This window comes from Lissotriton helveticus, chromosome 9 (genome assembly GCF_964261635.1).
Source record: "Lissotriton helveticus chromosome 9, aLisHel1.1, whole genome shotgun sequence".
In the NCBI taxonomy this organism is placed as follows: Eukaryota; Metazoa; Chordata; class Amphibia; order Caudata; family Salamandridae; genus Lissotriton; species Lissotriton helveticus.
Genome location: NC_136070.1, coordinates 364371709 through 364399002, shown reverse-complemented (window position 1 = coordinate 364399002; position 27294 = coordinate 364371709). Strand labels below are relative to the sequence as shown.

The 27294-nt window shown below is 46.7% G+C and overlaps 2 protein-coding genes across 3 annotated transcripts in view; one reads left to right on the top strand and one right to left on the bottom strand.

Moving 5' to 3' along the window:
- DICER1 (dicer 1, ribonuclease III) overlaps window positions 1-27294 on the top strand; it is a 561110-nt gene that overhangs the window by 54388 nt on the left and 479428 nt on the right. For both annotated transcript variants that reach the window (XM_078660108.1, XM_078660109.1), the window contains exons 3-4: window positions 13607-13789; window positions 23938-24100. In XM_078660108.1, the coding sequence (XP_078516234.1) occupies window positions 13676-13789; window positions 23938-24100 (277 nt within the window). In that variant the 5' untranslated portion in view covers window positions 13607-13675. The remainder of the gene's footprint in view (window positions 1-13606; window positions 13790-23937; window positions 24101-27294) is intronic.
- LOC144781332 (agrin-like) overlaps window positions 6372-27294 on the bottom strand; it is a 72202-nt gene continuing 51279 nt past the window's right edge. Inside the window, exon 3 of the mRNA XM_078660110.1 lies at window positions 6372-6568. Within this exon, the coding sequence (XP_078516236.1) occupies window positions 6507-6568 (62 nt within the window). The 3' untranslated portion in view covers window positions 6372-6506. The remainder of the gene's footprint in view (window positions 6569-27294) is intronic.

Sequence of the window (27294 nt, the reverse complement as noted above, 5' to 3'; positions counted from 1 at the left end):
CCCACCCATAGGAGGGACCTAGCAGGCAATCCAGCCCCTTGTTTTGGAATAAAGGTAGGAGCTGTGTCCTTAGACTTTAGATAATTCTGACTGAAACTCTGATACGAAACTCTGGACCCTTCGACATCCTACTCGACGTAGAAGACTGAAGAATCTCCCTTGTGGTCAAGGAGTGACCACCCTGTACAAGCAGGCACCATCAAGCGCTCAAAGGTTTGCTTTGTTGTTGCTCCCGCCGAAGCTCGAACGTCAGAGACTGACAAGAACCGGACTTCCAGACATCCAAGAGCCCGATCCACAGCCACAGCAAAGCTGAGACCTGTGGAGGCGACGTGAGACTTGGGACCGGCCATCTTGGAAAGCCAGCGAAGTGCTTTCTGTGCAGCTCCCGAGGCACCCTCGAAGCTGCGCATTGGGGATTGAGAAGCCCCAGCCCGAGCAGCTTTTGTACCGAAGATCACCTCTCCACACTCACAGAGTGCTGCGTGGGGCCCTTTTGCATTTTCCTGCTCGACGCGTCTGTCCGGTCACTTGCCCGTTGGCTAGTGGCCTCTGTGACGACGAACCTTCGAATTTTCAATGCTGGTCTGGTTGCTCCAGACTGGCCCTTGCTCCCCTGAAAAGGAGCAGCCCATCAGACCTTGCTGGTCTGATCCAGAAGCCATCTTCGAGTCCTGTGTGGGTTGCATTTGCTATGGCCTGTTGACTCCGAATGGAGATCCGACACCGTCGACAGAGAGAGCCTTCGTGGGATAGTCCGTGTCCAGCACCTGGTCGTCGTCGACACCTCCTGGTCCACGTGGCAGCGTAGACAAGCTTCACGACATCACCTGATCGCAACCCGACATCGCCTGGTTCCTTCCTGGTCACTGACTCTGTCCCCTATGCTTTCAGGTATTCTACATCTTCGATCCACACTTGGATCCAACCGGACTCTTCTCTCCTGGTCGCCTGCAGCATCTTTTCTCCAAGGCTCCATGGAACTCCACGACGAAACCCGACACACTTTGACACCTATGCACCCGCTTCCTGTGGGTGAGGTAACGTGAGTACTACGGTGCTCCTGTAGAGATTACATCCCTAGTGTCCTAGTTTTAAGTGGTTAAGTTCTAGTCCAGTCGGAAGACTTCCAAATCTGCAACTTTCTAACTTTCCGCACCCATTGACTTCTATTGGTGCACGCGTGTGCATTTAGACACTGCACCCGCATCCTGTGGGCCTCCCACGTCCTAACTGCTGTTAGTCCAGTGTAGCCCCAGCAATTCCCAAGGCCCTAGGCCTTACCATTGTTCGTGACGTGGTTCTTATACCACTATTTTAGTGTATGGTTTTACGGACCACCAGGGCTATCCATATATGTGCAACTTGTGTATGCTATATTAAGTTTCTTGTTATACGCTTGTGCTCCTGTGCTCATAAAGAGTTAAGGGGATTTATTGAGAAATAAATTCATATATATTTTCAATATATAACCTGTGTGGTGTCCTTTCATTTGGTATTAAAAGGTTTACATATGGTAAAACAGCTGGCTTCACATGCCCTCTTGAGTTTAGCCTAAGACTGCTTTTGTCCACGCTACCCCTAGGATAGCTGGTCTATAAGGTTGACTTTACAACCATCACCATAAGGGTTGTTTGGACTGGTGCAAGGTGCTCACTAGAAAAACGAACATCATATACCAGGCCGACTTCTCACAGTTGGGCTTTGTGTATTCCTCTTAGACAGTCACAGACAATAGAGAATTTAGATGTGCCTAGATGGGCCATCACTGGCAGGATGGGAGGGCAAAACTAGGCACAGCCCTACTTACGCTTGAATAGGCTGTGTCCTGCCTCCATACAAACTGCTGCATACCCCCGTAGTTAGTCTGGAGCCAGGGCAGGGGAAGCAGTAAACCAGTGCACTTCAAAGGGAAACCTCTAGAAGCTTCTCCCACTTAAAAGGAGGCAATTGGTATAAATCTTGGACCTCAGACACAAACTCTTCAATACACTTCTGAACCTGGGGAGACTGCCAAGAAGGAGGACTGCAAAGGGTGCACAGTTCCTCCTGTACCCAAGGTATCCTAGGTAGCAAGAAGCAAAGCGCAATAAGGCCACAACTGTGCAGCCAGGGTGGCTCCAGCAGTGTTAGACTTGCCGGGGCTTTCGCAGCCTTTTAATCACTTGTGCACCACCCAGTAGTCTAAATGGGCAAGCGTGCTGCTCGGCAGTGGCGAGGGAGCCCTGCATCTGCATCGTCCTTGGGTTGGGGGGGGGCACAATTACACCCAGTACAGTGTCTCCTGGAGCATGATGCTTTGTGTCCTACTACCAGACAGGATGTGTCTTGTCCAGGGAGTGAAGGGGGGGTTAGTAATTAGCAGCGCTGCTCCCTTAGCACAGAGGTGCTGTATGTGAGCCAGGTCCCCTCTCTCCTGCACCTGTCAGTCGGGCACACTTTGCAAGGGGGGGGGGGTCACCAGCATTCAACTTCCCCAGTCAGAGGAAAGGCATCATTTGGCAAGGCCGCAGCATGGGCAACTGCTCCTCGGCAAATGCCATCACCACAGGCTCCACTTCAGACGCCGCCTTGCAGTCTGGCTTCCAGCAGTTTTGAGAGACTGTCTGAGCCCTCCCCAGCTTTTGAGGATCACATAAGGGCAGCAGCAGGTTGGAAAACCAGAGCCCGACTGCCACAATTGGCACAGGAAGATTACTGGCAATGGATGGATGGCACCCTTTAAACCGAATAAACAACACATTAATAGGGCTAGGATGGTGGAGCTGAGTGGTGATGTGGCCCCCACCGTAACAGTTGTAGTCCCTCCTTTCTGCTTTTAAATGTATAATTTTCTCAGGTTCATGTATTACCAATAAGATGAGAATGAAATGACAGTAGATTTACCAGTTCACCAAAACTCAGTATGTAAAATGGCTGCCCACACAGGTGGTAGTTCTTTACCTATTTTTTTCCCATTAAGGAAAACAATATGTTGGCATTATATAACAACTGGATCTTAACATCAACAAGGACCATATGTTTACTGACAACTTTGTTTTTACTTTTATGCTGTTTGATTTGAACTGAATCAAACACAGACTTAAAGAAACAATAATTTCATGGATTTTCAGCCATTTGTTAAGGACCATGCAGTATTTTTATGGAGATCAAATAATGTTTAACAAATTATTTTTACCATGTAGACTGAAGTTTTAAGCACCTTTTCGATCTATAGGAGTATATATTTTAAGCAGGGCCACTGGAATTATGTGATTCTGCGGCCGAAGCATTTTCCACATAATTATGGATTGACGCATTTGACACACAATCCATGATTTACTGACTGATCTGCAGATTTCTGGCCAAAACAAATTGTTTCTAGCTCAAAAGGCTCAAAGTTATCAACAACGTGTTCTTGCGCAATAGAAAGCCCTTCTCAATAGTTGTTTACAACAAGGGATGGTGATGGACAGAGTCTCTGAATTAAGCAGAGTACTCTCACCCAGTCAAGAGATCAGGGCTAGATCCAACACCGTTTTTTAGCTCATTGCACCATCCCAGTTTCAGAACCTGGCTGTATGCAAATTAGTCTGTCCCTGGCCCAGTGCATCATGGGAACAGGGCAGACCAGACTACAAAAGCCAATTCTTACACTGGGAAGGAAACAAGCTTCCGGGGACCGGTTTCTGGCATTTCAGCCGTCTTCGGCCCGGCTTGCTTGAATCCTGATGGTGCAATGAGCAAGGGACTCACATCTGAGTATACCCTTCCACGCTTAGGGTGGACAAAATTATTTACAACAAGGGGTGGTGATGGACAGAGTCTCTGAATTAAGCAGAGTACTCTCACCCAGTCAAGAGATCAGGGCTAGATCCAACACCGTTTTTTAGCTCATTGCACCATCCCAGTTTCAGAACCTGGCTGTATGCAAATTAGTCTGTCCCTGGCCCAGTGCATCATGGGAACAGGGCAGACCAGACTACAAAAGCCAATTCTTACACTGGGAAGGAAACAAGCTTCCGGGGACCGGTTTCTGGCATTTCAGCCGTCTTCGGCCCGGTTTGCCCTGTTCCCATCATGCACTGGGACAGGAACAGACTAATTTGCATACAGCCAGGTTCTGAAACTGGGATGGTGCAATGAGCTAAAAAACGGTGTTGGATCTAGCCCTGATCTCTTGACTGGGTGAGAGTATTCTGCTTAATTCAGAGACTCTGTCCCTCACCACCCCTTGTTGTAAATAATTTTGTCCACCCTAAGCGTGGAAGGGTATACTCAGACATGAGTCCCTTGCTCATTGCACCATCAGGATTCAAGCAAGCCGGGCCGAAGACGGCTGTAATGCCAGAAACCGGTCCCCGGAAGCTTGTTTCCTTCCCAGTGTAAGAATTGGCTGTTGTAGTTTGGTTTGCCCTGTTCCCATCATGCACTGGGACAGGAACAGACTAATTTGCATACAGCCAGGTTCTGAAACTGGGATGGTGCAATGAGCTAAAAAACGGTGTTGGATCTAGCCCTGATCTCTTGACTGGGTGAGAGTATTCTGCTTAATTGAGAGACTCTGTCCCTCACCACCCCTTGTTGTAAATAATTTTGTCCACCCTAAGCGTGGAAGGGTATACTCAGACATGAGTCCCTTGCTCATTGCACCATCAGGATTCAAGCAAGCCGGGCCGAAGACGGCTGTAATGCCAGAAACCGGTCCCCGGAAGCTTGTTTCCTTCCCAGTGTAAGAATTGGCTTTTGTAGTTTGGTTTGCCCTGTTCCCATCATGCACTGGGACAGGAACAGACTAATTTGCATACAGCCAGGTTCTGAAACTGGGATGGTGCAATGAGCTAAAAAACGGTGTTGGATCTAGCCCTGATCTCTTGACTGGGTGAGAGTATTCTGCTTAATTCAGAGACTCTGTCCCTCACCACCCCTTGTTGTAAATAATTTTGTCCACCCTAAGCGTGGAAGGGTATACTCAGACATGAGTCCCTTGCTCATTGCACCATCAGGATTCAAGCAAGCCGGGCCGAAGACGGCTGTAATGCCAGAAACCGGTCCCCGGAAGCTTGTTTCCTTCCCAGTGTAAGAATTGGCTTTTGTAGCTTGGTTTGCCCTGTTCCCATCATGCACTGGGACAGGAACAGACCAATTTGCATACAGCCAGGTTCTGAAACTGGGATGGTGCAATGAGCTAAAAAACGGTGTTGGATCTAGCCCTGATCTCTTGACTGGGTGAGAGTATTCTGCTTAATTCAGAGACTCTGTCCCTCACCACCCCTTGTTGTAAATAACTTCTCAATAGTTGGCCATCTCTCTTTTGCTTATTACTGTATTTGGTTGTAAAACTTGTACTAACAATGGGAAATCTTTGCCCCGACAATGTTACCACGAGTAAAAACTCTAATATTGAGGACAATTTGGCGCAAAATGTGTTGTTACTCTGCATGATTTGCCTTTCCTTGCCACATAATTCGGTCAACTCTGCCACATAATTTGGTACTGAAGTACAATTTCAGTGACCCTGATTCTAAGGATTTGTGTTAGATGAGTTGGACCTTTCAATTTGGTTGAAACGAAATGACTGATGCATTTTTCCATCTATCGATAGCCTAAGACAGTTAGGGCGTGTAGGAACTGGGGTCGCCAGTTCCCCGGGGGTAGCCTGGCACGAGCAGGTAGGCACCCGAAAGCTTAGGTGTTAAGTGACTACACAGCACACACTCCCTGAGACAATAAAAGGCACCCAATGACTGACGCCACTCCAGTGTGTTTGATTAAAAATCAAATAACTTTTATGTAAGATTAAGGTTCAGGAGTGGAAAATCACAGTATCTCTTAGTCATTAAGGCATTTCATAGGAGGGGAGAAAAGGGGCAGTCCGATAATCAATTAAACCTGCTACAATAACACCTCATTAGAGAATTAGCATTTCAGTAGTTAAAGATGAACATTTCTTGGAAGAATTAGCATCTCATTAAACAGGAGCAAAACATCTCATTAGGTATGGAGAAATCACCATGTCACCAAGTAAGTAACCTGTTCAGTAGGTGACGCAGTTAACCTCTCACCCAACCAGGGTGAACTTTACTTAAACTCCTTGGCAGGATTAAAACATATCCTTCAGCAGGAATAAACAGTGCAGTTAATGAGGATAGACCAGTTCATTAAATGTAGAACATTTCATGCAGAATAACCAGGTCATCAGGCCACACCAATCATGGCATTAGGCAGGGATAAATAACCCTGTCATCTGGTAAGGGAGAACACTTCCTCATGTAAGAATAGACCTTTTTACATGCCCTCAGAAAGACCCAAGACATTAGATGTCAGGCAACATCGCATCAGGTAGGAATAACCTTCCCTAAAGTATAGCCCAGGGAATGAGCAGAGGTAAAACCTTTCAGTGGGTAAGGATGAACATTTCAATGGCCACCTATAGGCATTCAGGAACTCCTACCCTAGACAGGAATAAAACAGGTAATTGGTTATGAAGAAATCTCCATTTCATTCAGTAAGTCACCTCTTAATAATCATTTGCCTGCAGGAGTAAAGGGTGGTGCTTCTTTAGTCAACTCAGCATATCGCCACAACCCTGTCAGGGAAGAAATTACATTTCTTGACACAGCAGTCAACATGTAGGTAGGTCAGAATCAACAGTTCGGTACCTACACTAAGCAGGCATAACCATTTCTTTTACCATGAATAAACATTTCCTCAGGTGAGAATAAACATATCATTAGATTCGAATGAAGGCGCATTTCATTACACATATCGAGTGGGCTCTAGGCCAGAATAAAACATTTCACTGGGTCTCAGGCAGGAGTAAACATTCCCATTAGCAGAAGTAAACCCTCGCATTACTCAATGTAGCATTACTTCATTGAACCATCCATTAGAGAATAAACGTGGCATTACTCAGCCATAAACATTTCCTATAGAACTGGAGGCATTCGGGAACCCCTACCCTAGATAGGAGTAAAATATTTAATTAAATACTTTCAGTAAAGGAGAAAACTTGAAGTAACACAGCCTGTCGCGTTATACTTTTCAGCAGGCTAAAAGGGTACTTTCACAAACCCTGGCCTAACATTTCAAGAAGAAGTTATAAACATTACCCCTTGTAAATATCAACAGTTTAACACCAGACATTAGGTTATCAAAATAGTGCTTGAGTAAATCAATAAGTATCAGAGTTTACTCCCATCAGGATTCCTTGAAGCCCGCCCCTGCAAGAAATTCAGTACAGGGCAATGATTCACTATTTAATTAGCAGGCAGGAGACCTTTCCCTATTTTACTGTAGGCATGCAGGGACAAGGGGCTTCTTATCAAGCATTGGCACTGGCTCCAAGCCAGGGTACGTTATGGCTCAGCAACAGTACTCTTTGTGAACCTGCCTAAGGGCAGGTAAGACCAGCCAGTCCCACTAAGCGTTAACCCTCTAGGCCATGTAGGGGGCCAACGGGGCCCAATTTCAACTTTCCCCCAGGGAGGGTTGAACTCAGGGCCTCCCGCCCTCCTCCCCGGGGTTACCTTCTCTCTTCGGCCCTTCCAGGGCCCTTGTGGAGGTTTCCGGCGACGGGGGGAGGGCTGTTACTCTCCCCAGAGCCCTCCGGCAGTGTCAGCCGGCTTCAGATATGGTGGGCCGGTCAGGGGAGGCCCTCGCGACTCGGGCGCACTTCCCGGGGCCTCCCTTCAGCCCCGATGTTTCCCCAGTCTTCTGGGGCCTCTACCGGCAGGGAGGGGGGGGCTCGGACTCTCTCACAGAGCCCTCTCCGACGACAAGCTGTTCCTGGGCCTTCCACAGCCTTCACGGCCCGGGAACCAATCTAAATGCGGCTGCAGGGGGGCTTGGCCACGCAGCCAATCGATGTGCGGCGGGAGCGTGGCTTGACGCGCCCCCGTCACGTGAGGCCGGCAGAACGGCTTCAACAGCTTCCTCGGCTTCAGGCCTCGTCGGACCTAACTGGAATTTCGGGGCGGCCCTCTCCTCACACCGGGGGCCGCCGAGGGGGTTGATAAAGGCAGCACCGGCACCAACAAGAGCGCGCCGGACCGCAGCGGCAGGCCCAAGGCCTCGTGAGCCCCCGGGCGGCGGCGGTGATTTCGTCCCTCAGCAACGTGGCGGCGGCCCTCTCCTGGCACCGAGGGCCGCCGAGGGGGACACCAGAATGCGCCGAGGCTCCTGCGATGACCGGGGCAGCGGCGTTCTCGGACTTCGCGGCGCTGTGGGGGCACAGGTGTGCGGCGCTTCCAGGCACACACACAGCGCTTGGGCAATATAGCGCTTCACACAGGGACATCGTGGCGCTTCCAGGATATAGCGCTCAGGGCAGCAACTGTCTCCAAAGACCCAGCGCTTCCAAGGGCTGCAGGGCAAAACCGTACAGGCCGCAGCAGCTCATGGCAGACCAGCGCCTGAGGCAGTTATAACGCTTGAAGGCAGCTTCTTTAATAGCGCTTATCAAAGGGCACCGCAGTTCAGTCAGCTGTAGTACATGAGGCAATTCCTACAGGACAGGCCACACGACAGTGGCAGAATAGCGCAGGGACCCAGGTGAAGGCAGGGGGGCGCAGGTGCAGCACAGTCCAGTACCTGGTTGATTCCCCAGCAGTCCTGTGGTAATTTGAAGGTCTTCTTTTTCTTGGCGCTTGATGGATTTTGCGCCCTTGTAAATATCAGTCCCTTGTTTCCTGTTACTTGAAGGGGGGGTTGAGTTGGGGGCCTGCAGGCAGGCTTCCTCTGCAGGTCACTGTAGATGGTCCCTGGGGTTCCCTATCGCCGGGCCAGATCAGTGGGTAGTTCAGGGCACCTCACCCAGCTTAAGAGGCAGCACCTAAATCCTGTCACTCCCAGTAGCATAGGTCCCTGACTAGGCCCTACCGCCTAAAACTCCTGCGTGGGTTCCCCAGGTCAGTGATGCCCCAACTGACTGGAAAGTTTTCCCTCCCTTGCTTATATAGGCCCAGGTCAGGTGACCACCCTCTAAGGCGGCAAAACTAAGCTCCGCCCTTATTCTAGAAGGTCCCAGGAGCTTCCCTACTCTAACTGTGGGCAGGCAAGGCAGGCTGGAATGGCAACATTGTTTGGGGTCCCTGCCAGCTCCTGGCAACTAGAATGAGCCTTAACAAGACCACACTGCAGTAACAGGGGCCTATGGCAGCCATGTTGAAGGAAGAGCACCTGTACCTAACATTGATTTTAATAATACACAGGGCATTACAACCTCGCAGGGCCTATACAATTACATTATAAAGGGGGGACATCCTGAATTAGGGGAAGCAAAAAGCAAAAAGTTTCAGTGAAAAGGGCCAAGTCCAACACAACTCCCCCCCCCCCCCCCCCCCCCCCCAGCCAAAAGCCAGGGTAGACCAATCATCACAGTGATGGGCTTCCCTGCTTGGGGCGGAAAAAGGTGGACGCAGGCCCGTAACTTCAATGGCAACTGCCAGCTCTTCACCACTCAAACCACCCCACTGGTGTTCCCTAGTGGGATGTGGCCAGGACTGGCCTCTAGACAGTCCAAAAGTCTCTGGACCTAGCTCTCTCATAGAGTGGGGGGCAGTAGCCCCAGGCCCGTAGTACCATTTGACCACTCTCCTTCTCCTCGTTGTAACTCCAAACGGCCACTGGTCATCCCACCTGGAGTCCGAACCCTCAGGCTGACAAGCCACCAGGGGCGAGGCTCTCCTCCCCCAACCTCTCCTTCTGGGGTCCCACCCTTTCCTCCTAAGCGGGACACCCCCTTTTTGAATCGTTTTGCCCACCACTAGTGTGGAAGGGTATGCTCAGATGTGAGTCCCTTGCTCACTGCACCATCAGGATTCAAGCAAGCCAGGCCAAAGACGGCTGTAATGCCAGAAACCGGTCCCCGGAAGCTTGTTTCCTTTCCAGTAAAGAATTGGCTTGGTAGTTTGGTCTGCCCTGTTCCCATGATGCACTGGGCCAGGGTCAGACTAATTTGCATGTAGCCAGGTTCTGAACTGGGATGGTGCAGTGAGCTAAAAAACGGTGATGGATCAAGCCCTGATCTTTTGACTGGGTAGGAGTGTTCAGCTTAATTCAGATACGCTGTCGATCACCACCCCCTTTTTGAATCGGGGGCGTAGGTGCAGCACAGTCCAGTACCTGGTTGATTCCCCAGCAGTCCTGTGGTAATTTGAAGGTCTTCTTTTTCTTGGCGCTTGATGGATTTTGCGCCCTTGTAAATATCAGTCCCTTGTTTCCTGTTACTTGAAGGGGGGGTTGAGTTGGGGGCCTGCAGGCAGGCTTCCTCTGCAGGTCACTGTAGATGGTCCCTGGGGTTCCCTATCGCCGGGCCAGATCAGTGGGTAGTTCAGGGCACCTCACCCAGCTTAAGAGGCAGCACCTAAATCCTGTCACTCCCAGTAGCATAGGTCCCTGACTAGGCCCTACCGCCTAAAACTCCTGCGTGGGTTCCCCAGGTCAGTGATGCCCCAACTGACTGGAAAGTTTTCCCTCCCTTGCTTATATAGGCCCAGGTCAGGTGACCACCCTCTAAGGCGGCAAAACTAAGCTCCGCCCTTATTCTAGAAGGTCCCAGGAGCTTCCCTACTCTAACTGTGGGCAGGCAAGGCAGGCTGGAATGGCAACATTGTTTGGGGTCCCTGCCAGCTCCTGGCAACTAGAATGAGCCTTAACAAGACCACACTGCAGTAACAGGGGCCTATGGCAGCCATGTTGAAGGAAGAGCACCTGTACCTAACATTGATTTTAATAATACACAGGGCATTACAACCTCGCAGGGCCTATACAATTACATTATAAAGGGGGGACATCCTGAATTAGGGGAAGCAAAAAGCAAAAAGTTTCAGTGAAAAGGGCCAAGTCCAACACAACTCCCCCCCCCCCCCCCCCCCCAGCCAAAAGCCAGGGTAGACCAATCATCACAGTGATGGGCTTCCCTGCTTGGGGCGGAAAAAGGTGGACGCAGGCCCGTAACTTCAATGGCAACTGCCAGCTCTTCACCACTCAAACCACCCCACTGGTGTTCCCTAGTGGGATGTGGCCAGGACTGGCCTCTAGACAGTCCAAAAGTCTCTGGACCTAGCTCTCTCATAGAGTGGGGGGCAGTAGCCCCAGGCCCGTAGTACCATTTGACCACTCTCCTTCTCCTCGTTGTAACTCCAAACGGCCACTGGTCATCCCACCTGGAGTCCGAACCCTCAGGCTGACAAGCCACCAGGGGCGAGGCTCTCCTCCCCCAACCTCTCCTTCTGGGGTCCCACCCTTTCCTCCTAAGCGGGACACCCCCTTTTTGAATCGTTTTGCCCACCACTAGTGTGGAAGGGTATGCTCAGATGTGAGTCCCTTGCTCACTGCACCATCAGGATTCAAGCAAGCCAGGCCAAAGACGGCTGTAATGCCAGAAACCGGTCCCCGGAAGCTTGTTTCCTTTCCAGTAAAGAATTGGCTTGGTAGTTTGGTCTGCCCTGTTCCCATGATGCACTGGGCCAGGGTCAGACTAATTTGCATGTAGCCAGGTTCTGAACTGGGATGGTGCAGTGAGCTAAAAAACGGTGATGGATCAAGCCCTGATCTTTTGACTGGGTAGGAGTGTTCAGCTTAATTCAGATACGCTGTCGATCACCACCCCCTTTTTGAATCGGGGGCGTAGGTGCAGCACAGTCCAGTACCTGGTTGATTCCCCAGCAGTCCTGTGGTAATTTGAAGGTCTTCTTTTTCTTGGCGCTTGATGGATTTTGCGCCCTTGTAAATATCAGTCCCATGTTTCCTGTTACTTGAAGGGGGGGTTGAGTTGGGGGCCTGCAGGCAGGCTTCCTCTGCAGGTCACTGTAGATGGTCCCTGGGGTTCCCTATCGCCGGGCCAGATCAGTGGGTAGTTCAGGGCACCTCACCCAGCTTGAGGCAGCACCTAAATCCTGTCACTCCCAGTAGCATAGGTCCCTGACTAGGCCCTACCGCCTAAAACTCCTGCGTGGGTTCCCCAGGTCAGTGATGCCCCAACTGACTGGAAAGTTTTCCCTCCCTTGCTTATATAGGCCCAGGTCAGGTGACCACCCTCTAAGGCGGCAAAACTAAGCTCCGCCCTTATTCTAGAAGGTGCCAGGAGCTTCCCTACTCTAACTGTGGGCAGGCAAGGCAGGCTGGAATGGCAACATTGTTTGGGGTCCCTGCCAGCTCCTGGCAACTATAATGCGCCTTAACAAGACCACACTGCAGTAACAGGGGCCTATGGCAGCCATGTTGAAGGAAGAGCACCTGTACCTAACATTGATTTTAATAATACACAGGGCATTACAACCTCGCAGGGCCTATACAATTACATTATAAAGGGGGGACATCCTGAATTAGGGGAAGCAAAAAGCAAAAAGTTTCAGTGAAAAGGGCCAAGTCCAACAGGGCGTAACATTTATTTTACGAGCAATGATATATTTGGTTATTTAAATGAACATTTACAATTGATCAGACAACTCGAATCCCAACAAGAATTCCTTATGTACCTTAAAATGAATGCAGCAACGTGTATTGTTTATTAGCTTTACTAATTCTGAGAACATTCTATAAAACAACACCATTTCTGCCCTGAAAATAATCGTTGATGTATACTAGAGTCTTTCTGCTATGTTGACAAACGGTTTAAATATATTTTCTTTTTTGTGCCAGTGGCGTAACACTAAATATATCCGACTAAGGTCAATTTTTACTCTGAAACTCTTTGCAGAGCCGTTCTACAGCTCCCTTTCTGTTCTTGATGTTAATACATTTTGTGGGTAACATGGATCACCCCCTCGCACGCCCCTCCATTTGGGCAAAGAGGATTTGTATAATACAACAGTCACTTTGCCCATATCTCACGGAGTACTAGCTCAAGATGAAGACTCCGCCATATGGCGAGCTTTCTGAAATAAATATGTATATATTTATCGTTCACATAAAGCATTAGCTTGACATTCGTACTTTATTGCTGCTGTAATACTTGTTTTGTACTGTACCTAGACTTGCTCCATGCACCTCTCTAAAGGTAAGCTTTGGATGCACATCCACATCTACACAGAGAGTCAAGGAGGCTTGGGTGAGGTCAACTTTCTGTTGTTGACTTGACATTTACCAGGAACCCTTAACTTTTTCTCTTAGAGAGCTCAGTGGCCCTAGTGCCTGTGTACCCTGGAGATCCTGACAGCAAAGTGTGTCCGACTGACTGTTTAACTAAATGTATTTTTGCATATTGCATGCCCACTTAGTTGTTTGGGAAAGCTCTAAGGCCATCCTTTTTTTAAACGCTGATTATTAGTAAATGTTGTTGGAATCCTCAAGATATGTATACCATGACACAGGGAACCTTATTCATAGAATTCCACTTCTCACACTAAATATATGTCGACAAGGAAAAAGACAATTTGAAAACTGTGTCTACGTTATAGAGCATCGTGGTTATGGGGTCGATGTCTCACAAGTACAACATTGGTTTTCTATGTGAATTTTTTAATTTTATAACTGCTTAGCTTGTGAAAAATGTATGTTAAGTTAAATAAACATGTTACGAGATACGTTTCACTGCACATACAGCAAGCACAACCCAACTAAGTTTACACTTTTTTGTTTCCATTGAACCATGACCAACATGGGTTTGGATTTTTCTTTACAGTGATAAACAGAAATGGCAATGAAGGAAACCCTAGATGAATGAAAGATACCCATTTTGTAATCCCCCAGCATGGCAGGACTGCAGCTCATGACCCCAGCTTCCTCACCAATGGGCCCTTTTTTTGGATTGCCATGGCAACAAGAAGCTATTCATGATGACATTTATACACCAAGGAAATATCAGGTACATCTGGGTTAATATTGGAAATAAATATGTTTGCAGTTTAGTAACTTGATTTCCTAATTTGCCATTTTATCTACATGCCGTTAAAACTTGTTTTTATTTCATGGTGTTTTCATGTTTACAGAAATGAATACTGTCGTTTTGCAGTTCAGTGCACAATCCGTGTTGCAGGTTTTTGGTGTTCTTTGATGTCAGTTTGAGTTCCTACTTGGCATCAATTCAGAACTAAAGAATAGGAGACCTAAGTAAAGAAATGGTGAAATACCCGTTACACATGCTTAAATATGGTATGCAGTGGCACAAACCCATCTTCAGAAATAAATCGTTTTTTGTGGCAAAGTGCCTGGCTTTATGTCTCGTGTTTGCAGGGTTCTGTTATCCATTTGGGATACATTCCTAATCAGTTGGAAGAAGCTTTATGCCTTTCATGCGCTGCCGCTAATGCTTAACCTGTTCTGAAAGAGAAAGGAATAGCTGAGGATTCCAGTGGATCTCAGGTAGTCCTACATGATTTCAATCTGGAACCTCTAGAAGCGTTTGCCAGAGTTCCCTATCTTATTTCTCATAAGAAGGGCCACGTTTGTTATGAGTTAACCCTGTCTCACTTTCTGATCTTGGCTGTCAGATTTCTAAAGTTTGACCTACTGGTTATTGAAAGTGAGAAAACTGCTCCTTAGTTGAGGAGCTTGTCACTGAGCTTTTGAATAGAAATGGAATTTTGTTTGAGTTTTTTTTTTGTTGCAGTGCTGACCTGGCCTTATATTCAGGACCATGTCATTTGATCTTATTTGGCATGGGTTAAGACCTACATTGATGTATTCCAATAAAACGTGCTTATAATTACAGAAAGCTGTTGAAAATCGATATGGATTTTGATAGGTTTCTCAATGTGTATTCCTCTGTTAGTTGGCCACCTCCAGTTGGGGATTTAAAGGCATCTTGTGGATCACAAGCCTCATGAAACTTTACAAAAAGTTACACTGATTACCTGCCAAACAGCTTTTCTGTAGGCTCTTTAAGTTAGCTAAGATGATAATTTAGTTCACATTTCTCTTTTCATGAGAGCCATCAGCAGTGTTTTACTGGAATACAGGTGTTAGAGGGACTCTTCCCTCTTTTCTATTAAAGTTACTACCAGACTTTGATGTCTGTCCATTCTTTCCCATAAATTCTCTTTTGCATGCCAAAAGAGGCCTCTGTATTTCATTTTGTAAAATTAAATAAAGTTATTTATTGGTGTTTAGAATACAGCATGGAGAAAAAACTAAAGTTAACAGTGAGCAGCCATTGCATAGCAGGTGTGAACAAATATGTTTGAAATTTGGATGTCAACTATAAGCTGTTATAGTAAATGAGTGTTCAGCGAAGTTTAAATAAAGAGCATAACTTCAGCTTTCTCAAAATTAAATCTGGATGGACATTGCCCTTCCGTGCTTCTTATATAGGCCTCTCTAGAAATCTGTATCTGTTTGTGTCCTGCATCCATTCACACCAAAGTGGAGCTTTGTGGCTTTCCATTGCTGAGTTATCTGCTGTTGTGCTATCACCAAGCACTGTGTAACAAGACCATTATGTAATAGTGTAGTGTGGCCTAAGACCTGCTTTGCACGCTTGTTATGTTAGCATGGCTTATTAGAAGTTTAAACGCCATTTTACCTTTTGCCGCTTTTGCACACGACACTGCATATAGCTGTTTTTGTAAGTTAGGCTTCGTGAAGGTCTACACATGATAAAAGGTTTGTTTTCGACATCCCTAGACTTGCATCACACCCCTAGTCAGCACAGTGAGTGCTGAAGCCGTCAAGGTTATCTTAACATGGTAGCTGTTGTTCAGCATGATCGAGTAACGCTTTTTAGACACAACAATTTGGCAGCTGTGAACCAACTGAGATCTGGCGCCCTTATTATGGCACAGTTTCCATGATTTCACACACTTGAAAGATTTTCTGTTTCCAGGGATGCAGAGAGCTTTTGCTGATCCTGATGTGATTTACTCTTACTGAGCGGAGAGGTAATGGGGCCCCCCAAACAAGTCTGAGAGACCTTCTTTAGTTTATAAACATAGTTCCTATACAGGGAGGGTGTTAGAACTAGGTGCTATAAGACCTGTTTTCACCATCATTGTACTATGATTTCTCCCTTTGTATTTTATGGAACTGTAACAATGCTGATCATATTATTTCTAATCATATGTCTGCTTATGTTGGCTAAGATACTGCATCTGAGATCACCTCGTTAAAATACATATTTTAACCTTACCGTGTCTCTTATTTACTCCTGTTGTGGACTGGTATGAGAGTATAACGAAAGAGTGTTCTCACTTCCCACCATTCCTGAGATGGTCCTAAGTCACATGTTCTAGGTTGTCTAATCATTGGTTACTTTGCTATAGGACGAAGAGCTAATGTGACACTGATGCTAGCTGGTTGGGGTTTTTCTAGGTACTGCGGTGAGTTTCTGGTACACCACAATTCACTGATGTCCTGGGCCTCTGTGCACAGTTCTGTGTATGAGGTTGCCGATGCCACTAACCTGTAGTATTTTCTCTTCCAAAATCAATCCACAGGAGCGACGAGAAGTTCCCCACACTCCTAAAGTACGTCTATGGGTGAGACAATTCAAGATACGCACACCCCTCAGACTGACTCTCGGAGATGTGTGGATTAGAAGCCAGAACAATATACTTCCATTCCCTAGCTGATTCCCTTGAATGACCAGAGAAGAGGAGAATTGACAGGGAAAACAAATGAAGATAACGTTAGAATTCTACCTCCCCTCCTTTGAAACCTTATATATCACAAAGTAGACTCAGTGCTGGCCTTATAGAAAAACACGCTGTCCCTTACCAGCTGGACATCTCCTGGTGCCAAAAAGGGGTGTCCAGAGGATCAGCAGTGCAGGTACAGGATGCGGTAAATAATACCAGAGCAGGCAGAGGGCTTAACTCAGCCTAGGGCAACTATAAGCAAGGTATTGGTATAACATCATAAATCAAGACTGCAAGTCTCTGTTGAACTTCCTAACAGAGTTTGCTTCAAGCGCTCTATTCCCACAAACAAGTTGGGAAAAGGGAAAAAGGCGGGCAAGCGCTCCACAAGGCACAGTATATGAACAAAAAACCTTTGCAGGCTTAAGGCAGAAAAAGACAAACAATCGCGCACAGCACGTGTAAAAATACTCGCTAACACTCGTAATAAAAATTAAGATGAAACGCGCACAGCGCGTGTATAACTGTACGTCCTGAAATGCTCTGCAAGAAACAGCTACAATGTATCCACAATAGAAACTCCGAGAGAAACAAACGCGTCCGCGTCTAATCAGTAAACCGAACGCGCCTGCGGGGTCAGGAAAAGTAAACACTAGCGGGAGGCAAAACTCGGCAATAGCGTAAATCACTCGCGCTGTGAACTTTCAATTAAAACAAGACGGCAGGCAGAAAGACACCGTCTAAAGAAAGGTAGCAAGCGGGAAATATGCAATGACTAAAAGGATTAGGGGACACAGCTACGGGGAGAGGAACAAACACTGGATACCAAGGAAGGGGCGTGGGGTCTGGTTCAGGAAACCGAAAGCCAAGCAACGGCTCTTCGGCGAATCAAGTTATTTAAAGGAAGGGAGTGTCCACAAACTCCACCTCCGTCACCGTGGTAAGGGACCTACTCCAAAGTGTGTAGGACTACAAGGCAAGCACTCAGCCGTCTCGATGAGTCCATGAAACTATGCAGGAGGCCCGATGTCTAACATATGAGCAGGATCCTTGCAACAATAGTCTGTGTCTGTGTTGTCAGATATATGGAGAAGTTCGATCTGGGTATGCAGGTTTGGCCAGTTGAGCTCTTGTGGTAGTGCATCAGAATTTCTTTCCAGAGCCCCTGAGTAATCACCCCTCCTTCCCCTCAAGTTTTTATATGCCAAAAGGAAGCACAGCACTGTGATTGCTTGGGCATGCTGGGGAAGAATTTGAACTTTTTTTGCTGAGCAATACTCTGGTATAATGAAACCTGTGGAGGTACTTGAATTGAATATGACCGTATCGGATGCATATGTTAATACCTCAGGGGGATATAAGAGTGCTTCGCCAATCCTCCTGAACCAAGCCACCTACCCCAGCCAGCCTTAATGCTCTTATTGCAGAGAATGAGTGAAGTGGGACTGGGTTAATAACTAAAATTCTATGTAACTAAGAAGTCCCAGGAGTAAAACCATGTCTTAGTTTGAGATAACAGAAAATGACGATTTGCAGAGGGCAATGCTGTTTTGTAAATTTGGAAAATGAATGAAGGCTTGTCTAGAGAACATGTCCTACTACTGATGACTTGCTGTGTAACACCTACATTGATATTCATTACCAAAGTCTCACATGCCTCCCCTAAACAACGCAACCGGCCCTACCTAGGGTTGTGGGCCATAGGCTGTGTATGTATAGACCCTTCCTATGGTTCCCTTGCGAAAATAAAAACAGACTTATACGGAAAAAAAAATGTAACCCGATCTTCCGCGTCCTTCTCTTCCGCCCTGCAGCTTTGCTTCACCACCTCCACACTACGGGAGCTGGGTGAAGAGCTGTGAAGGATTGCCGGTGTTGCTCTGCATTTGCGGGGGGTAGTTGGAATGTTTCTGCGCTCTTCTAGCTGGGCGCTGCCTGGTTGAACACCACGACTCCTAGGTCATTGTGCAGGGTTTTCTCTGCTGCAGCACATGGACCCACAGATCGGAGGCTCATGGGATTGCCCTCCCCTCTGGTATGAGGAGTTGAGAAGCAACTTTACCACCCTAGTTTCTGTAATGATGGAAAAAAACAAAAAGGGAAAGAATGTTTTTCTACTGCGTGCCCCACGAATTGAGGTGCTGCTGAGCATCGCTCCTCTCACTGAGTGACCTTAGTTGAAGCAGCTTAGTTTAAATTATTATTACTATTTTTTGAATGAGGGCACCCTTTTTGTTTGCTATTAGTGCTGCTCTCTGGTTCCCATCTTGTTATTCTAGGCCTGAATCTGAAGCTAGATGCCCCTCCTCCCTGGTCCCTATACTCAGCTGAGCATGGAAATAGAAATGAGTTGGCTCAAACCTCACCTTCTTATTTTGGTGGCCATCTTGGAATGGGCTTGTGGATTTATTTAATCTTCTTACATCTGGGCAGGGCATTATAAGAGAAAATAACTTACTACATCCCTTGTTTTTGTTTTTCCATCATGGAGCGAACTTGCTGTCTTTTTCCCACACACACTGCTTTTGGGTTGTCATCCCACACTATGGGTCCAACATTTTTCACTTTAACAACATCCTCTTCCCACCGATAATTGCATCACAATCGGTCACTAGACACTCTTCTCACAATGGATTTAAGTCCCGATCCCTCAGGTTCCAATGCCTTTATCATCAACTACCCTCCCGACCTGTCGAAAAACGCTGCCAAGAAACACAAGCATCACTTACTCAGCGCCAGGCCCGAAATTTTAATCTTCGATGTCTCCTTTTCCACCAACAATGGTACAAGAGTTAATGTCCATATTTTCTACACCAGGAAAAGAGCATGCTGGCGAAAGGCTTCTACTCTATGCTCCGAATAGCAAGTACTAGGAAAACCCCTCACGGTATCAAGCTAACAATAGCACCCTCGTCCACACTCAGCGCCAATGCCACCATCACCCTCTATAACAGTGGTATCATCCTAACCCAATCGTCCAATGTCAATATTTTTAAGATAACCAACATCTTCCCATTACTCAAAAACGCGGTTTCTTCAAAACCTAATGGCACCCATACTCAACCTCCCATCTCTCAGGACTCTACGAGTCCACTCCCTGCTATTTTAGGAAGGCCATCTCCCCATCCCTATCTAAATCACCCCTCACCACCAGATCATCACAGAGTGGTTCCATCTCATGTTGTTGTGCCCCAACTATCTAGACCCATTTATCTGAAAGTGAGCGATTTCTCGGGTTCACCTGGCGCACACCTAGCCAGTCCGAGCCTATCTGTTCCCCAATTACAGAGTTCCCTGCTGACCGACTGGCACTGCCTCCAACGATTGTCCCACCGTCCCCCAGCTCTCTCCCTTTGTCTCATATGAGGCTGGAGTACGAGCAACTGCCCACCACCGAACAGAATCCATCAATTCCAATCTTTCCGGTGCTGCCTGGACCGAACCCTCAGTTTAATGATCAGTCCCCCCTTACTAAGACTCCAACCTCACTATTAAAAGCACATGAAACTATGCTAGCCTCAAATTATTAACCTCCTCCCCTGGATCTCCCCATCACCCTCGCAAACTCCATAGGCTTACACCGAGACCCCCCCTGCACCGATCGATTCCCTTTCTCACCTTCCACCTCTTGCTCAACACTCAGACTTTGCTGCGCGCCTAGATGAGATTTCCTTACAGTTGCACCTTCTAACTTCTGAGCTACATGACCTGAAAGCCATCTCAAATTACTTTTCTCCCTTGTTCAGTTCTTACCTCACCGCTGCAAATCTGTCCAATGCTCCCACTAGCGATTGAAATCCCCTGGACAAGCCTTCAGCCCCCGCCCTCTTAAAAGCCATCCCTTTGTCTAACGACCCCTCTCCCCCCTAGAAGATATGAGCCCTACCTTGCATCCACAGATCTTCAGGACTTGCACAACTTTTACCCTATTTGGTCCAACCCCAACATGAGCCCGCCTAGACAAATACAATCCATCCTCTCCAACCCTAACAGAGAACCTCCTCGCAATCTTCGAGGCAGCAACAAGGTCAACCTCACTCATGTGAACGTCACCCAGAATCCTTCACCCCCTAATCCCCTTCGAATTAAATGTGTACTCCTAAATTGCAGGTCAGCCAGCAAACATGCCACTGATATCTTCGACCTCATCCAACACAAGGACTTAGACATTATCATCCTCACTGAAACTTGGCTAAATCCTGCTTCTACTCCTATCTTAGACTTCTTAGTACCTCCCACTCACGATATAATTAGGTTAGACAGAGCTCGGAAATTGGGTGGGGGTTTAGCATGTATTCATAGGAACACCCTTCCTCTTGTGAATATTTTTGTCTCAGCATCTCAAGTAAGAACCTGCTGGTTTGCAAACTTCACATCTTCTACTACCCCCAGGGAGACAATCTCCCCTTCATTGAGCAATTAATGGAAATAATTTCTAGCAATGTTGACTCGGCTGTGTCTCAAATCTTCCTTGGTGACTTTAATCTTCACTGGGCAAACCCCAAAGACCTCGCGGTATCAAGCCTTAAAGCTTTTCTAAATGATCATGATCTGACTCAGCACTGTGACCAACCAACTCATAATAAAGGAGAACCCTAGTCCTCATCAACTCAAAAGGGCAGACCATCACCCTGGACTCCATTACCCCATGTGACTGGTCAGACCACCACTGCATACTTTTTTATATCAACAAGGAGGTACTGTTGAGGAAGGCTCAACCAATGAAATCAAAGATATGGAAAAGGGACCTCCGATCAATTAACTCTGTTGAGCTAGCTGCCCATTGTACAACTGCCCTCTCCTCCCAAGCTGACTTAACTGAGGTGCAGCTACTCACTGACTCCTACAATTCAACCATTTCCAACATCATGGATGACATTGCTCCATTCCAACATAAAAATGCTTCAACAAAAATATCCAAACCGTGGTATAATGAAAACGTAAACACGGAACGTCGCAACCTTAGGGCAGTTGAACGTTCCTGGAGAGCAAATCCCTCCTCGGACCAACTTAAACTCCTAAGAGAGGTTAGGAACCTCTACTACAAACAAACTACTTCAGACACCAATTACCGTCCCAAGAAACTTTTCAGATTGGTCAAACCGCATTCAGTTGTAGGTCCAAACCTCTCTGAACCTATAGGCAGCCCACCCTCTTGCAACAAAACTTGCTGCTTTCTTCATTGAGAAATCAAAACTCCTCTCCACTGACCTCGCCTCTAAGAAGGCCTTACTGCTCTCCTCCAGGGCAGCAACACCCCTTGACCTCTTAGTAAAGCTCAACTCTACCCTCCAGAATGCCAAGAACAATGCGTCTTGGGGGTCTACCCTATTTAGTGAACAAGACATCAAAAAGATTATCCTGAATATTAACCCACCCAACCACTTCAGTGACCCGTTACCCCTGGCCATCTTCAAGGAAATCAAGAATGCACTCCTCCCCACCTGGACAAGGATTGTAAATGCTTCTCTATCTCAAAGCACGATCCCAGACTGCGTAAAAGCAGCTCAGGTATCTCCTATACTAAAAAAAAAAACTAACGCTGACAAGACTAATCTCCATAATTTCCGACCTATCTCCAAACATCCCCACCCTAGCGAAACTCCTTGAAAAATGCGTTCAATCCCAACTCTGTGCTCACATAGAGAACTACCAACTCCTAGACCAGCATCAATCCGGCTTTCGGAAGGGGCATAGCACCGAATCAGCTTTCACCGATGGTATGGATGACATTTTAAACATGCTCGGTCAAAACTAATCCTGCCTCCTGATCCTCCTTGACCTTTCCTCCGCTTTTGACATGGTTAATCATGACAACCTCCTATCCATTCTGCAAAACAGGATGGGTTTTTGTGATCTGGTGCTACAATGGTTCTCGTCCTTCCTCCACCACAGATCTCAGAGTGTCAAGGCAAACCACTCTCTCTCCCAGCCCTCTCCAGTTCTCATGGGGGTCCCCCAAGGATCTGCCTTATCTCCTATCCTCTTCAACCTTTTTCTAGAACCATTAGCTAACTCCCTAAACTCCACGGGTATTCTTTTCCACATGTATGCTGACGACACACAACTCTATTTGAAAATCCCATCCCCGGAAAATATAATCTCACTCAACACTACCCTAACGTCTACTCAAGACTGGTTAACTGAGAACCATCTCCTGCTCAACACCTCAAAAACCAAATTCCTGCTCATCTCCCCTCCGAACCACATCCCCAAGCTAGACCTCTGGCTTAGTCACCTAACTGCTTTCAACTGCACTCCTCTCATCGTAGACTCAGCCAAATCTCTAGGAGTCACCATGGACAAGCACCTGAATATGAAAAATCATATCAGCACTATTTGTAAGGGTGCAAACCACTTGATGAGGACACTCGGAAACATCAAACCTTTCCTTCCACTTAAGGATTTCAAGCAGGTGGTCCAAGCTCTTGTCCTACCGCGGCTAGATTACGGCAGCACTACCCTCTGTGGCCTTCCCAAATACACCCTGACTACACTAAGGGCATCTCTGAATGCTGCTGCTAGACTGGTTACAGGCTCTAAACGCAATGAGCACATATCGCAAGTCCTAAAATCACTAAATTGGCTCCCCTATGAAGCACTAATTCAGTTAAAGATTGCCGTTATGACGCACAAAGCCATCCACTTCAATACTCCCAGGTACCTGGCGCAAAAACTTGTAATATCCTGGGGTGTAAGAGCCTCTAGAAGCACCATTACTTTCCTCCTGAAACCACTTATCCTGATCAAAAAGAGAACTTGTCCCAGATCCTTCGCTGGCGCTGCCCCAAAGATATGGAACTCTCTATCACCGGAAGTACGCAGAATCTCCGTAACAACGGTGTTCAAATTGGAAGTCAAAAGATTCCTTATGAATAAATTCCTTCTGTAAGTGGGCTAGGCTCTCCTCCCCGATTTTGTTCCTACTTCCATTGTACCATCATTTACTACTAGGTTTCTTTGACATATTATGCCCCTCCTTCGCTACCCTTGAACAATTGTTTAATATGACCTCCATGTGGCATTTGTCGTGTAATCTGTGATCATGCTTGTCTTTATCCCTACCTGTTGATGTATTTGCATTATTGTCCTTCCTTTCCTTCCTAAAGTAAAGCGCTCTGATATCCTATGGGATCTAGTTTGCGCTATATAAAACTTTATAAATAAATAAATTAAACAGTACAACAGTTGACTGCTGACTCGGGGTTGAAATTGCAGTGAATCCATGTATTAAACTAGCACCTATGACGAACAAGCAGCCATGATCAATGCTGCTTGTCGACCAAAATGTATATTATAAGCCCATAATGTGAAGTATCTAGAGTATGATCCTGGTATAGAATATTCTGCTCTGCTGTTGCAAAAATGTCTTGTTCCCGCCAAGTCATAGGAACTTATGTCTGAGATACTGCCACAGTCTAATATCTGATTCAATCCACAGGTTGAACTGCTTGAAGCGGCACTGGATCGTAACACAATAGTTTGCTTAAATGCTGGTTCAGGGAAAACATTCATTGCTGTACTACTCACAAAAGAGCTGTCCTACCAGATACGGGGAGACTTCAACCAGCATGGCAAACGAACTGTGTTCCTTGTCAACTCTGGTAAGACCAATTTCTTGTAGTTTTTCGGTGTGGATTCTTACCATTTGAATGTTTTATGGCAGGGTATTCCAATATTTTGCCTTGTAATTGTTTAAAGTGAAGTAAGAACCACGCATAAGTTTTTCTAACGTATTCTGTATTCAAATATTTAGAAATACATTTTTAGTACCCAGTCAGCTTGGTCATAGGAAAAATATAGATAGAGAACTGTCAGTTTTAAGTGTGTACACACATCATCTAGAGGAATGTTATAAACCTCACTTTTGGCTTCTGTGCTTACTGTACACTTATCCAACCATGACTGGCGAAGTGGAAGGACTGGCTCGGTTTGACTTTGCCGTACAGCGTCCTTTAGGTGTTGGATACCAAAGTGTTTAGACAGTTAGAAAATGTGTTCCTTGAGTTGGCATTTAAAGCTGCTCAGATTTAATTGAGGGCTTATCTCACTAGGTTTATGTTCCAAAGAAGGGCTGCTTAGACTTTGAGACATTGTGATATCATATTATACATTTCGAGTTAGTTTGTTTTCAGCAAGCTTTGTTACATGTCCTGTTCATTTTAGTGCTAGCTATGAAACCACTTGCATCAATATTTCACTAGGAAAGATTGAGGGAGAGTGTAAATAAAGAATAATTATCATTATGCGGGTGATCTATTTCACCTCATGGATCCCCGTGCAAACTCACCGACTGTTCTCGACTTGTTGGTCAAGTTGTTTGAACTGTTCGGCTTTAAGATGATATCTGCAGCCTTTACCACTGGCCACATTAGAGCAGGTTGCTTAAGCTCAGACATTGTTAAAGTGAGGCCTGGTTTGCCCCAGTATTGGCACTTTCATAGATTCCCATAGCTTGTATCATTCCCCATCGTCGGAATGGGAGCCTCTGTAAATAAAAAATACCATAGCAGTAGGTACAAAAGAGAAAGAAAGGCCTAGGCCTCATCTCATTTTGTAGCATATCCACCTCTTTTGGTAAAAGAGACCAAAAACTGCAACAACTAATCAGATTAGCCTCCCCCCATACAACTTTCCTGAGAGAACCTCAAAGCCTCAGATTTTCTACTGCACGTTGTGCTAAGGGAGTCTCCTCTGAGCTCTGCTCAGTTTTCTCTACAACTTTGGATTTCAGCTACTTTTTTCTTCAAGATGTCAGATAAAGAGTAGGCTTTATTTAAGGCTTGTTTTATACCTGTTCTAAGAAAAGGCTTTATGTGGAGGACAACCATAAGGATTGTATTTATTGTTTGTACCCGGACCACAAAGCCACTGATTGTAAAATATGCAGAACCTTCTCCACCAAGACACTCAGAGACAGGGAAGGAAGACTTTTGACTTTGCTACAGAAGATGAAGTCACGGAAGGAGGTGATTTCTAGTGACAGTGAGGATTCCTCCTCAGCTTCTTCATCATGGAGATCTAAGAAGAGGGGTAGGTCTTCCCCTTCAGCATCAACTGAACCTCCTGCTAAGGCCTCTGAAAAGTCCTCTGATAGGTCTCACAGGCCCAATTCCGGAAAATCTCCTCACCGAGGTGCAAAGGAGAAGGAGGGACTTGTGACTGAGGTAATTTCTACACAGAAGGTGACTCAAGTACCTTCTGTTGTCTCTCCACCATCTGATAAGACAAGGATATAAAAAGCCAGCATCTTTACCTCAGGAAGGAAAATCAGACCAGAAAACCCGTTCGTTGACGACGACTTCATCAGGTACGTCGACAACAGTTTCTAAAGGGCATCAGGCATCGAATATGGCTCCGTCATCGAGGGCTTCGACGACTACAGCTTCGACGACAACTTCGTCGACATCGCAGGGTCCTGTTTCAGTGTCATCAACTATATTAATAACCTCAATGAACATGACGCCGATGGTGACGACTAAGATGACGACGGCTACCATGATACTGACGACGAGCTCGTGATGATGATGACGATGTCTTCGACGGTGCAAAAAGTTAAGATTTCAATTTTGAAACGCCAAATTACACCGGAGATGACCTCTCCACAAAGGGTGACGCCTTTGCCTCCGGCATTACTTTTAGAGGTAGACTATTCTGATGAGGAAGATAGTCCTTATGGTGATGCATATAGTCCTTCTCAGCTCCAGGTGAAATACCTAGACTCAGATTGTGATGACTATTATGAGGAACAGCGGCAACCCCCTCCTCTGGAAAGGCCTCAAGAACAGTCTCAGCAGGGTATGGTTTCTATGCCTTCTTCCCTAATAGTGACTTGGAGATCATGTTGATGGATTATAGGACGAGATTTCCATCCCAACCCTCTGAATCCAATCAACCACCTCCTCCTCCGCCGCCACCACCGCCTCCTCCTTCGACTTCTACGGTTCAACCACCAGAGCCGGAACCTTTGGAGGAACGACAAAATATCGCCACGGGGCAGGCTAATGTGGATCATGACGATGATTCCTCGGGGGATGACCGGAATGTAAGAGAGGTCCCAAACCCAGATAGAGAATGGGACGACTATATTCTATCAGAGCCCGCTTCTCCTGTAGTGGATCCTGTGGATTCTCCTCCAGCAGACATCAGAGGTTTCAATAATCTTACGGAGAGAGCTTAAAAAAAGATTTGGTCTTCCTGTTCCTGTTGTTCAATCGGACTGCTTTCTCTATGATTTTAAAGAGCCTTATAGGAAATCAATTCGCTCTAATCCCATCATAGAGCATATATGGAGTGAAGGTATGTAGGTTATGCAGTCTCCAGCTACTGTTATCCCTGTTCTACCGCAGCTGGGGAAAAAATATAAGGCTCCTGATGGTAGCCCTGCTTGCCTGGTTGGCCAACCAAGGCCGGGCTCCGTAATCTCCCAGGCGGCTCAGAACGTCAAAGAACCCATCGGCTCCTCTTGCCTCACCACCGGATAGAGAAGGCAGGCACCTTGACAACGTGGGCAAGAGATTCTCTTCTATGTCCAGCCTCCTGGTTCGAGCCTCTAATGCACTGGCAATTTTGGGACGATATGATCGCCAAATGTGGTGCAATTTGTCTCCTTTCATTGATCAGCTACCGGACTTCAAAAGCAGATGCAAAGAAAATCATGGAGGAGGGGGACCGATCTTCCTCAGAGATTGATTGTGCCATGGACATTGTCACAACTGCTTTTCGCGCCTTGCCAGGCTCAGCTGTCCTGAGGAGGCAAGGTTGGCTTCGGGCTACCTGGTTTCACCTTGAGGTACAG